Source organism: Carassius auratus, unplaced genomic scaffold (genome assembly GCF_003368295.1).
Source record: "Carassius auratus strain Wakin unplaced genomic scaffold, ASM336829v1 scaf_tig00040428, whole genome shotgun sequence".
NCBI lineage: Eukaryota > Metazoa > Chordata > Actinopteri > Cypriniformes > Cyprinidae > Carassius > Carassius auratus.
Window position 1 is genome coordinate 96146 of NW_020526592.1, and position 14101 is coordinate 110246.

Genomic DNA, 14101 nt, shown 5'->3' on the forward strand with positions numbered 1-14101 from the left:
TTTGGAGATTACTGCTCATGTCTCATTCGGCACAAATCCAAATGTTTCCATATTTGCAATGTATCTGAATGTTAAACTATTATTTATAATGTAAACTACTTGCACATTTGCACATACACAGAAAAGACAATCCTCTTCATATGAGCAAAAACGTCATAAGTACAGCAGAAAGGACCGGTGTACGGTCTATTTAAACTGACCAGTGTAACATTTTAAATGTTTAGTTGACTGTATTTTATTTTGATAATGAACAGACTGCGATGTAAGTTTGAATCGCCTGAATATACGTGTGCTCCAGGCTCCGATGCGATCGAAACAGCTGAGACAGAGAGAGAGAAAAAAAAACACAGGGTTAGGAAAATATTAGATGACCATGCCTCTGCCGTTCGAGATATAGCCTTCATTAATGTGGCTTAATTTTTTTCTTTTTTACCGGTTTCTTTTCTTAAATTTTCTAATTTCTCAGGTTTATTTTATTATCTTTCACTTTTAATTGCATCTCTTCGGCTGCTGTGTGTGGTAAACATGGGAAGGGAAATTAAAGATTTCATGAATTAATAATTCGTTCGATTTATTAATTTGTTCCCTTATTTCAGTTAAATCATGGATTATTTAGGGAACAAAATAAACGAAACATGGACAATTGCCACAAATTAATAAGTAGTAGAAACTAATTAACAAGTTGTAGGAATGAATAGTCTATCTGTCCTATGTCCCGCAGCCCTGCAGAGTGCAGTTATCTGATGAAATGACTACATTTCTTTTGCTTTTCATGTTGAATGACTTTTGCGTTCTTTCTATTATAATGTAATTTTAAAGTTTAAATCACATTAAAAGCTTAATTAATACACTGTGAATGAATGATGATACGGTCAATGTAACTCACAGCCGCTCGCACGTGTTCTGTGCATGAGCCGCACCCAGCCCAACCTTTTTCAGCCTTAATCGATCAATCTCTTATCGACAATTATTTGAAAGCATGTTTTTATTCAAATTTCATTAATCAAAAACAAGAATTTCATTAATCAAAAACAAGAAAATTTTACCATTGATTATTTTTTTGTTTAATAACTTATATTTATCATTAATAAATAAAATAATAATTAGCTAGCTGTAAATTCATTGTCATGACTGGATTCTGTGCTTCACTCCGCATCACAAAAATCATAATGCATTAACCTTAAATTATAAATGGGACATAGCTGTATCTGCACGGGATGATGATTTTCTGAATAAGTAAACATGTTCGATGCGTTTCCTTATTTTGCAGCCACTTTCCGACCACAGTTTTTGCAAACTGTGTCTACCTTCAAGGACAAATAAGCATTCGTCTTTTCTATACAAAAAGTATTCCCATAGGCCTACTAGTGCCAATTTTAACTCATATTTTGACGTGGGATCGAGATTAGAGATAATGGCCTCTGTCTCTGATGTTTTCTCCGCTGCATGTGTGGGTGAAGCAAGAGAACAGTTAAAAGGCCGTTCACGTATTGCCTCCTTCGCGCACTCAAGTTCGTTATTTCAAATGTAGCAAACACGCTCGTTTTTTCCAGGCGCTTCTGTACCGCATCGAGTTAAAAACATCTCAACTTTTCATAATACCGCGAGCACACCCCAGGTCATGTTCCTCACCTTTCCCTTAACAACGCTGAAAGCTCAGCCAAGATGAAGGAACAGCTGATCATAGCTGTATGTGGATTGGCATTTTTAAATAAATCAAGTAGCAGAGCTACTGCAAGCGATTCTTAGTGTTGCAAATTCATTTATCCATGGCAGAAATTTCCACTTCTTCATGGAGAGAGCGTTGCTTAGCAACGGCAGACGCCTCAAGAGCGCTAGTGCCAGAAGGCTTTGGGAAAAAATCAGAAAGCAGCTTGTCTAACGTTTTCCACGTGTTTTAGGCGCGATATATGAACTGCCCCTTAGGTGGAACGTTGTTGCCTACGCGCAGGTGAGATTCTGTGTTCGTTATTTTCTCTCAATATTGTAGATAAGCAAATATACATGGTATGATAATCGTACATATCGTCATACCGGTATATCGTTACAACCCTACTGTGGAAAGCTGTAAATTCAATCATGAAATCTTTAGTAGTTCATCAGATGTTAATGTACAATGACTTGTATATGTGAGTGCTTCTGATGTAAATGATGAAGACAATGAGATCCTAAAATCTGACACCTGCAGCAGCTCTACAGAAGAAGAGTAGTAAGCATGACATGCTGTAGAATAAAGCGGGTCTAAAGCAGGTCATTGTCCGTGTTATGAGATGATGCAACCGGAAGGAAAGTTAAGAAAGTTTCTTCTGTTTGAATATCACACTAAGATTTGTACATATAATCAAATATAAGAGTTATTATTTATTTTATAGCTTGCTTATATGTTAGGAATGACTATGTTCCATAAAAAAACAATGCAAATGCTTTTTTTCACCCTTGAGAGTAATGGTGTTTTAAATCTTGTATTTACATGATTGATGTAAACTATAAGGGTAATGTGGTCACAAATATATCCATTTAATCAGTATAAGTGATCAATAATGATCAAAAGGGAGGAGTGTTATGGAAATGTTTAGTTTTGTTAATTTGGCATTGATTGCATTAATCTCATTTAAGTATCTTTTTAAACATACAATGAATAAGTTAGTATATATAGTCCATAGGGACATGAAGTTATTTTATGTAACTTGTGCACATAACTGCTTTAGGTTGAATGACAACATTTAAGGGGAAACTGTGTACCAGGGATGGGCAGTTTTTGAGAGTAACCAGGCATCTACTATGAGATGTACATGAGATGTGCATGTGTTATGATGTGATTGTGCACTGAGCAACATGATTGGCTCAAAGGTCCTAGTCTTTCCTTCAATGTATCTTTTTACATTCTATAAAAAGTGGGCTGTAAGTCTGTGTGTTATCTCTATGCATACAGACTCGGAAGCTGTGTGTAAACCAGATCATTCTCTGCAGAGAATTAAAGCAATACAAAGACAAAAGTCTGTTTGGTTTTTCATTCTCAGTCTCTACAAATTGTTATTGAATTAGAATTTCCACAACAGTAACAAACACTGCCTTTGGAGGCAATCATGACTTTTCTTGTCACCAGAGAACTAAACATCTCTGTAGTCATATTAATAGATTATTATTAATGTTGAAAAGAGCAGAGAATATTTTTTTTTTCAGGTTTTTTTTCGGGGGAATAAATTGAAAGAACAGCATTGTTTGTTACATTTGTTACAGTTACATTTATTTGTTACATTTATATTATTTACATCAAGCTTTTGAATGGTATAGTATTGTATATTGTCATTGAAACTTCATAATGTTTCACTTGATTATACATTTAGTCAGGAATTATAGTTTGGAAAAAGTCTAACTAGTAAAATGTTCACACGTTATGTGAAAACTAGTACACATATATAAATAAATAATAAGAGACTTATGGGGCAGTCACTAGGCTTGGGCGGTAATACGGTAATATGGTATACCGCGGGATCTAAAAATAGCAACGGTATCAGTTCCAATACCGTCATACCGTTAATAAAAAAACAAAAAACAAAACAAAACAATGCACTTATATAGGAGACAAGGATTAAATATTACATATAATTTATTTAATGCCTAAAAATGTGTATGCGTGGTTGTCATCGCGTGACAACGAGACGAGGAGAAAGAGAGAGGAGGGGAAAAGATGGCGAGTTGCGCACTGAGTGACCTGGTCTCAAAAAAAAGAACATAAATTCTGCAGTTTGCCAGTATTTCGGGTTTCGACCGAACGAGAAGGGAGAGGTGGTAAATAAGGACGAGGCTATTTGCAAATTGTGCCCTCACGAAAAAAGATGACTCTGGGAATATGCTGCAAAAAAAAAAAAAAAAAACTGATGCAATGGCAGGTCCTGTCGGCATCGGCAACGTAGATGACCGAGTCGGAGCTGAAATAACAGCCTACTGTTTAGAGCCAGTTACTCAAGGAGACGAGGAACCACTTCATTCATGGAAAAATGCTGACTGGTGTTTTCCCCAGATGTCGCGAGTGGCACGAAAGTACCTGTGCGTCTGTGCCACAAGCACACCAGCGAAGCAAGTTTTCAGCACCGCAGGTAAAGTTGTCGGTCCACAACGTGCCCTAGCGAAAAATCTTGACTAGATTGTATGCCACTTGCCATTCGTTCCTATTGGCACTGTTTATTTTTTATTTATTTAATGGATTCGGGTATTTTTATTTGGTTTTCATTAAAAACTATTTTGGAAAGAAGACTGGAAAGAAGTTGTTTTTATTTAAACATATTGCTTTTCAATAATTTTTTATTATATATATATATATTTTTTTTTTTTTTTTTTTTTAACTCAACTCTGGTTGAGTGTTGTGGGTCTATTCGCTCTTTTTTTATAAGCTGCTCTTTGTTATTAAAAGTTATTTCTGCAGTGTGATTTTTATGGATGGGCGTTTTTCCGCAAATATCACATTCGAATAATTTTGAGCTCACAAAAAACGAATATTCGAATATTCGTTTATTTAAATTAAGTTTAATGAGACAGACGTTATTTTTCAGCAACATTTATTGTTTCTGTCATTTTGGAACAAGCTTACACACAATAAGCTTGAACATTACACATCGTGTTTTGTAGCTGAAAAACTTTAACAACGCAAACAAACAAAAGTAGCCTACAGATTAAAAGCAAAATAAAAATAAAAATAGATAAAAAATGAACAAAGAAAAAACGTAAAGCAGCCTGCAGCAATTATGCCATTGTACAGAAAGTAGCTTACACTTAACTTTGAAACTGTCTGCAAATCTTTTTTGCTTTTTTTTTTCTATTGTTTTACATGTTCTTGTTAAGAAACACGGGCATGTAAACATAATCGGGGGAAAGTCGGCTCCTAGTCTGTTAACAATAAGGCCGGCCGCGGAGAAAACACGCTCTGACGGCACAGACGTTGGCGGGACTCACAAATAACGGTGTGCTAAGAGACTAAGTTTTGTGAAGCGCTTCGTGTTTTCGTTTCACCACTGAATGGGATCCTCATCTGGTGGAATACATGGCTCCAGCAAGAACTGTTCCCACTCGTATCGGCTGGACTCTCTGTAATCATCGCTGAAGAACTGGAGAAGAAGAAGATCTTTTCCGACGAGTGGGCATTGCATCCTCTTCATCGTTGGTGACACACCATTCGCCATTTTTTCTTACTTCTCTCATGTTTTCATCGAGAAACCTGAGATCTTTGGGCCGAGGGTCTAGGGCATGTAACAAGTAGAATTGTGTACTGCGCCTTTAAGGTAAAACGCACTCTGTTACTCACTCTCAGAGTGGGCAGTCGGAATCAGGAGCGCGAGCTGTGAACATCGCATGTATGCGTGAAAGGTCCGTTTTGTTTTTTTCTGTTGCTCTCATCTTGTTTCTTTTGTTTAGTAACGCAGTTGTTAGTGGAGTGCTTTGCAAACTGCCAATGTGTGCGAATCGACGACGACGACAATAAATCACCACTGTGGAATATCCGTCACGTCTGTGAGTCTTTGCTTATCACCTGCTACAACCATTTAGACAAGCTATCCGGCCCTTCTGATTAAAAGCGTTACAGGCAGATGCGAGAAGAGGAGTTTTCACTGCATTCTAGAAGTTAGCGGTGTTTATTCGTTGCTTGAGAGACGCCGGAACAATGTTCTTGAATGCGGTCTCTTTCTGTGATTATCCACGGCATATTTGAAGTATTGTAGAAGACCACAGTTCTTATTCATTCATTAATTATTTTTTGCTTTCATACATCTTCAAATATGCCGTGGAGAATCACAGAAAGTGACCGAATTAGGTTTTATTGTGGACCTTTTTTCTTTTCTTTGTGGCAAGCAAAATTATGTCGAAATTCGAATATCATTTTTATTTATCGAATAATTAGAGCCAAACAAATATTATAATATAATATCTGTGCACACCCTTAGTGATTTTATTGATTTGTGTGCGCAAAAACTGTTCTGTATGTTTATGTTAATTTAATTATGTTTTGACTATTGCTATTTGTTGCTAATAAAAGTTGTTAATATTGTTGTGCATGTCATTTTGTTATTGTTTCAGTATTAGTGTTTGGTATTCAGTTTCTGAATGGTTTAGGCACAAGCCAACAGTTTGGTGATGCTGTCTCAGCCTTACGTCATTTTTTTTTAATTATTCACGGTAATACCGTATACCGAGGTAAAATAGGGAGGAGGTTTGACGGTATCAAAATTTGGATACCGCCCAAGCCTAGCGGTCACACTGAACTTTTCTCTCCACTGACTTCCATTCATACGCATGCGAATGCGTCAGACCGGAAACGCAAGCTTATGCGAAAAATTTCGCATTTCGCTGCATTCCAAAGTTCAAGTTTGGTGAACTCTGACCTGCGAATTCGCATCACGTGAAGATGTGGGACCAGTGGAAGATCGATACGTCACTGCGTGACCTCTGTACAGAAATTCAAAAATGAAGGAAGCGCTATCTAACTTTAGCTGCAGCGCAGCGTCCTATTTTATATAATACATATTTAAAAGATTATAAAAAAAAAAAAAGAATCTGCATGGTTTGTAGTGTCAATCGGAACAGATGATACATTTGAATGAGGACATTTTATAATTTTTTATTTCTTAGGGTGTATATATTTATATAGAGAGAGTTACAGAGAGTACAATATAATAAGACGCTTTCGACGCCGTCGCAAAAGACACAGTACAAGCACATATTAATCCATGTTGTGATAATTGAGGAGAGACCGTTTTATCTTGCTCCCGCCCATATTCGCAGCGGCGTCTTAAACGTTTAAAGTCTAGCGTGACCGTGCCTTTACTCTGCTGAATAAAGTGCTTCATTCTTTTTTTCTGAGGAAATCCAAATCTCAAATACTCAACCAAATCACATTTTGGGGTGAATTATATCTTATTCCTCTCATCGCGAAGCAAACAGTAAAATAAAAATAAAAACTTTATTTAACATTAGAATCTGAATAGCGCGTTCAGCGCGGGGGCGTGGTTACAACAGAAGATAATGAAAGGAGACGTGAAAAACGGACATCGCGTTGTTTTCATATGGATTACTTTATCACAGAATATAAAAGTAGACACGTCAAGCTTTCTATAGATATCTCTCTCATGTCTCTTCGTTGAGTATTCACGGAGTTACAGTTCATTTTAATGACGTGTTTGTAAATGAAGATCAGCGCAGACAAAGGCTGCAGACAGCACACCTTGTTTATTTTTATTTTATAAGTGCACAAAGTTTTGTTGTTATTATGTCTGTATACAAATAAAAGTAGACCCTTTACAGATTCGATTTTGCTCTTATCTGTACGATCAAAACTGAAAGTGTAATTTAAGTTCTTTTCGGGGTTATCAGGAGAAAATGACTCATAACGGGTATACGCGTTAACCGACTCAAGAGGGTTGAACAGAAAACAGACTGCTCTCTGCTTATGTAACATTAATCCATATGGAATGTGCATTTCTCTAGTGCGTTCATTACTGCAAAGATCGCGAGACAGAATCGTCAACTTTATCTTTGCAGTGACATGACATTGATACAGAAAACACTTGTTTATTAATAATTATATTCATTAAATATTCATAATCATTACTTTTGCCGGTTCTTTGTGACAGCTTTTACGAGCGTTATTGGCAGCACCACCCTTACATGTTAGCCTACAAGAACGCGTGAACTGAACTGAGCTCGTCACAGCTGGACTGCTTGTTATGATGTCAAGGTCACTTTTAATATTCATAAATTCAATTAGGCTAAACATAGCCTAACTGTTACCTTTAATTTACGTTAATCAGCACCTGGCCTATCTTAAACTTTCTAGATTTCAAGCCATTCCACCACTTTTCTAACTGCCAACGAACTAAGCTTGTGGATAGGAGGGGCAGGTGGGCGGCAGGTTGACATGCACCGTTCTGATTGGCCGACAGCTTTTCACTCCACTTACATACTGTGGATCAGCGGCAGAATCAGCGTCATACTCCCAAGCATAGAAACTGAAATCGGCGAAATGCGAGACGCAACAAAACGCAACAAAAAATGCGAGACGCGTACCTAGAGAGCAGCGAATCGTACAAGCGTACTTATGGGTCAAAATGCGTGCAGAGTACGAAAAATGCGTACATGTTGGCAGGTCTGCATTATAAATGTCTTTACATCTTAAAATGTACCCTTTTAATTGATTTCCTTTTTATTATAAAATTTGCAACATCACATTATCACTCACTCCAACTAAAACCTGATGTCTGCAGATATTTAACAAAGAAAACTCAGTCAGAGCAAACCTTAAATTCCTTCATGCCGTTTCCCATCTGTGATGTCTTGCTGTCCTCTGTAGGTTTAGCCCCAAACACCAACTTATTCAGGACAAAAACATTAAACATACAGAAAATTGTCCACTTATCTTTTTAACACGGTCTACACTTCTTACCTGGATAATATCTGCTACTTTCTGTACTCTGCTGGTGTTCAGAAAGACACCAGGCCCTGCAAAAAAAAAATAAAAATACACATATATGGGTCAATGTTGAACCGATAAACAGAAAGTGAGATTATATTGGAGGATCAGTTGAGTAAAACTCACTCCCTGCTATATATCCTGTAATCTGCTCCATGGCTTCCACTATAGATGTTTTATTCTCAAAGTTTACATTAGCCGTTTGAAAAAGCTCATATATGAAGCTTCAAAAGAGGAAGAAAAAGAAAATGACCAGTTCAGTTTAGCTGTTGTGCATCTAAAATTGGTGATTTTGTAGTCAATATATCAAGGTCATACTCATACATAATACTCATTCCCAGCACTAAACTGAATCAGATCGCCGGTTCAGTGAGGCTCCACTCACCTGCCGGGTTTGGTGATTCCTTGATTATTTGCTGGCATCTCAAAACCATTAATGGAAGATCCCAGATCCATCAACATTTCTGTAAGATTATTAAGTTCTCAGCAAAAATGATTTTCATTACTGAAAAAAAGTATTCCAAATAACTACATAAATTCAATTTGGTAATAAAATATATACATTTCCATTTTTGAAGTGTAACCTACGTTTTATTTTTGCAATTGTGGTGATATCCAGTTTTAATCCTGTGAAATAAAAAATGATAAAAATAATGGAGTTATTTATTGGATATATATATATACACTAGGGCTGTCACTTTTGTGAAAAAATCATTTTCGATTTTTAAGACATAAGTGTTCATTGAATCAATTGTAAAATCGATTTTCCATGTCTAAAAAAAGACGTTTCCTTTTTCAACGTCAAATAACGGACGAACGTACAGAGAGCGCTGGAAACGCACAAGCCAGCAATATTTCTTATTTATTGGCATGAAGTTTTGTGCAGAATAACAAATAGCAAAAGGAGTGCAACATTCCCTAACAAATATATTTGCAGAGGGGACAGCTGCCATAACAAAAGAAAAACATCACTGAAGGCTTCAACCCGGCTGCATTTATGATTTAGGCAATTCAAAAATCTCCAAGATTATTTTAAATAATGATTCAATCCATTTCAAACAACTGTTCAAAAAAATGAAACTTTAAATGGACTTGAGAACAGGCCATGTGTGTTTTTTATTGAGCGTAACCGACACTTAGGCTAGGCAAAGCAGAGCGTTTTTTATTCACTTTATGTCCAGCTGTTGAGAAGACGCGCTCCGACCACACTGATGTCCCAGGGACACTCAATCAATCAATCAATCACCTTTATTTATATAGTGCTTTAAACCAAATACATTGCGTCAAAGCAACTGAACAACATTCATTTGGAAAACAGTGTCTCAATAATGCAAAATGATAGTTAAAGGCAGTTCATCATTGAATTCAGTTATGTCATCTCTGTTCAGTTTAAATAGTGTCTGTGCATTTATTTGCAATCAAGTCAATGATATCGCTGTAGATGAAGTGACCCCAACTAAGCAAGCCACTCAGGTACAACTCCGGTACAGCTGCTCAAGGTGGGGGTATTACTGCCAATTCTCCACCACAGAAGCCGGTCGCTGTCAGCTTGCAATGGTCTTTTTCATAACTCAGAATCTGTAACTAGATGCTCGAATGAGGCGAATTCGCGTCTACCGCACAGTGAGACCTCCAAAGGCACGTAAACGCTACTTTACTTAACATTGACTTAACATTGAAATCATTCACGCCAGACGCTCTATTCGTGTACATATTTGGTTAAAATCGATTCCCTATTTTCATTTTCGAAACTTTTTTTGGTTGGTCCGATCGATTGTGCAATCGATTTTCGAACTAAAAGTGACAGCCCTAATATATACACACCCATACACACAAATATATAAACCACTTATTTATATAATGTTTAAAATATATGGCAGAAATCAGGTCGTGAGGGGAAAGGTCAAAAGAGGTGGACTCTTCACACATCTTCTCCTAAAAATGTACACAAACAGTAGATAGAATATAAAACAAACAAAAATATAGAACAGCTATGATGTCTCAAACAACAATCGAAACACTTACAATATTATGAGCCTCGTCAAAAATAACCACAGCTCCTTTCAGCTCTATGTTGTGTTTTTATTTAAATTAAATTAAATTAAAATAAACGAAATGAAATGAAATTAATCCATTTAGCAGACGCTTTCATCCAAAAGCGACTTACATTGCATTCAGGCTAACAATTTTTTCCTAACATGTGTCCCCTGGGATACGAACCCCCAACATTGCGCTTGTTAACGCAATGCTCTACCACTTGAGCTACAGGAACACTTAAAATAAAAAACGTTTATCCTAGAACTATACATAGCAAATCAAAACTAATAATAATTAAAATATAAACTAAATATACAATATCATTAAAATGTCAGTAAATAAATTATTTAAATAAATACTTTCATTAAAGAAGGACACATTAAGTTGATAAAAAGGACACATTAAGTTGAGTATTTTTTGTTACATATTTTCTACTTCAAATGAATGCTGTTCTTTTGAACTTTCTATTTCATCAAATAAATGTATCACGCTTTACACAAAAATATTAAGCAGCACAACTGTTTTCAACACTGACAATAATCATAAAGGTTTCTTGATCATCATATTAGAATGATTCCGAAGGATCATGTGACACTGAAGACTAGAGCAATGATGTTGAAAATTCAGCTTTTTACATTACATTATTCATTTAGCTGACACTTTTATCCAAAGCGACTTACAATTGCTATATATGTCAGAGGTCACACGCCTCTGGAGCAACTAGGGGTTAAGTGTCTTGCTCAGGGACACATTGGTGTGTCACAGTGGATTTGAAGCCGGGTCTCTCACACCAAAGGCATGTGTCTTATCCACTGCGGCATCACCACGCCATCAACACACCAAGCTTTGATCACAGGACTTATATTTTGAAATATATTAAAAATATATTAATACTTGGGTCAAGCAAGTAGTTGTAAGGCATGAAGATGACATCAGCGTGTTGTTTGAGTGAGCGTGACAGGTAGTATGGACAAACTCTCTACAACAAACAGTCTGAGCAATGTCACTATTTACAAACACTCCCATTGGAATTAATTCAGATGCAGCATCAGCAGTTTGAAGAACACCACTATTTCTTTCAGTGCTTCAGTCAAGGCAAGGATAGTGTCTCACCTTTCCTTTTTCATGTTTTCACAAGATCCTCCACATCCATGATAGTATTCATGATTTCTTTGTGGTTTTTTAGTGCTTTTCTCTAAATAAAGACCCAAACCCAAAAACATAGTCAGCTATTTCTCGTAGAGTCGTACATTAACAAACTAAAACCATTATAATTGAAAAAATTGTCTCTAATACAATCACAAATCTCTATTGACAGGCCACCAATGTTAGTCTCATAGTCTCATTTGCCCTGTACATGTGGACCTTGAACTAAGGCATAATGCCTTCATTAATTTGGTGTTGAGATACAGCCTCTGGTATTTTAACTGTCTGTCGTCACACATACTCACAGTGAGGTACTGATCAGCATACCTTAAAGTGGTTACTCTCTTGACGCATCACTTCCTGGTCTATGCACAGCTGTTCTCTAGATCCCAAAACACAAATATTTGGCCTATAATAAAGAACAGTACCATCTGTTAATAATATTTTTAAAGAAATTAATACTTTTAATCAGCAAGGATGAATGCTCAAAAATGACAGTCAAGACATTTTTATAATTTATTTTTTCATTTCAAATGAATATGCTGTTCTTTTTTCTATTGATAAAATAATCCTGGAGAAAAAAAAAAAATATCACAATTTCGACAAATATTAACATTATGATATTAAAACGAAATGTTTCCTGAGTACCAAACTTTTTTTTAAACCTTTATTTAACCAGGAAGAGACTCTTTTAATTGAGATTGAAAATCTCTTTTTCAAGAGTGTCCTGGCAAATAAGCATATTAGAAGAATTTCTTTGTTTGTGGTCAACTGTTTTTACACACACACACAAAAAGGACACTTACAAACATAATAATTTATGAATGCAGAGAACATAATAATTATTTATAAAAATCAGTTATAACTTTTATGATAACCAGACAGTTGACAGCACCCATTGACTTTCCTCTACTATGGAAGTCGATAGATGTTGTCAACTGTTTGGTTACCAACATTCTTCAAATATCTTCATTTGTGCTCAGCAGAGGAAAGAAACTTGAACAGGTTTGGAACAACTTGAGGGTGAGTAAATACTTACAGAATTTTCATCTTTCTGTGAACTATCCCTTTAAATATGTGATGTTAACTCAGATAGCTGACCTGTAGAATGTGTTCTTGAGCTCATTTATGACCTGTGCTAGCTGGGAATGGGTCCTGGAAGCATATATGATCTTAGGGATGTCCGTGTCATAAGCTAAAGTAAAAAAACAAAGACAAGACAAAACTCATGATATTGAAACTTGGTTCTTGAAATATAATTCATATGGTTGTGCGTAATGTCAACTGTCACTATGATTTGGTTTATAATTTCGACAAGAATGTAAAACACAAGCAATGTTTAGAAATGTTAATGAAAATAAATCGTATCAATTTTGAATCAATAAATGAAGGACAGTACTTGGAGTGTCTTTGTTGGTGACTGCTGTTCCCCTCGATGACATTGGTCTGTCAGGGAACAGCTCCACACCGTCCATTCTCTCGGCTATCTTGCGGTCAGAGATTTTGTCTTTTAAGTTCTCTCTCCAGCCCAGCGCTGAACACAGCAGACAGAGCGTTTTACCAGTGCCAGTGGGACTTTCAAGAACACCATTGACTTTCTGGTAGAGTACAAGTGCATGTCATTCTTATTAATAGAAAAATAATAGAACATGTGTGACCTTACAGGAAGACTTTCAAATATTTATTGCATTAGATTAAAGCACTACAGCCTTCATATTATAAAACAAAATGTAATTCTACCTTCGATAGAATGTCATTCTGCCATTACATTTTATCTCTGATGGAAAAAGTGATTTAACTTTTTGGAAACAACAAAAAGTGGCAGACTTTTGTCTTTTTTGGCTATAACCTTAGTAGTAAATGTAGTTTTTTTTTTTTTTTTGAGGGTGAATCTTTTAAAGTTTTTGAGGGTATTTATTTTCAATTAAATTAAATTCAAATGTATTTGCATAGTGCTTTTCACAATACATATCGTTTTAAAGGAGCTCTGCAGAAAATGCATGCAATTCAGTTATCAGTTATGCATTTCAGAAATGTACATATACACATTTACAGTTACCTAATAATGTATTAATTTAAGGCAGAACATTTAACAGGCATTGAGTATTTCAAAGACTATCAATAAATGTTGCTTGCAGTGCAGTGCATGCAGGGTTGCACACAGTGTGGTGACTGAGATTCTTACATTCTGCAGGCACTCGATTACTTTTCTCATGTACTCCTCCTGGCACGAGTATGGAGTGAAGGGAAAGTCCACGTTGACTCCTCTGAGCTTAATAAGAGTCATTATCAACCAAAACACACTGATCACTCACATGTAAACAGCAGCACCAAAACACTCTTAAAGGTGCTCTAATTGACGTCACTTCTTGTTTACGTTCGAAGTATTGTAAAAAAAAAAAAAAAAAAAAAAAATATCTAGCTAGACCCTCCCTCCTCCTCACCCGCACACTAACC

General features: G+C 36.1%; 1 protein-coding gene across 6 annotated transcripts; it reads right to left on the reverse strand.

Moving 5' to 3' along the window:
- Positions 1-7330: 7330 nt before the first annotated feature.
- LOC113084675 (regulator of telomere elongation helicase 1-like) lies at positions 7331-14045 on the reverse strand. Of its 6 annotated transcripts, none has more exons than XR_003283782.1 (9): positions 13044-13808; positions 12746-12839; positions 11972-12026; positions 11612-11693; positions 9050-9088; positions 8847-8925; positions 8588-8685; positions 8435-8490; positions 7331-8360 (listed from the first exon to the last, which is right to left on the reverse strand). XR_003283782.1 is itself a non-coding variant. In XM_026254933.1 (4 exons), the coding sequence occupies exons 1-4, from the start codon at positions 13929-13931 to the stop codon at positions 11963-11965; spliced, it is 486 nt and encodes a 161-aa protein (XP_026110718.1). In that variant the 5' UTR covers positions 13932-14045; the 3' UTR covers positions 11855-11962. The 6 variants fall into 6 exon arrangements, 2 of the variants coding, with proteins under 2 accessions (XP_026110718.1, XP_026110719.1); XR_003283781.1 differs by having other exon boundaries at positions 11972-12053; XR_003283784.1 differs by lacking the exon at positions 11612-11693.
- Between the last annotated feature and the right edge of the window lie 56 nt (positions 14046-14101).

What these genes read in the sequence shown, in the direction of transcription:
- LOC113084675 (XM_026254933.1), bottom strand. Translation starts at nt 13,931, where the DNA reads ATGACTCTTATTAAGCTCAGAGGAGTCAACGTGGACTTTCCCTTCACT. An exon ending in CACCAACAAAGACACTCCAA is followed by an intron (nt 12,840 to 13,043) that starts GTACTGTCCTTC and finishes TTTTTACTTTAG; the next exon opens with CTTATGACACGGACATCCCT. An exon ending in CTCAAGAACACATTCTACAG is followed by an intron (nt 12,054 to 12,745) that starts GTCAGCTATCTG and finishes TCTTTATTATAG; the next exon opens with GCCAAATATTTGTGTTTTGG.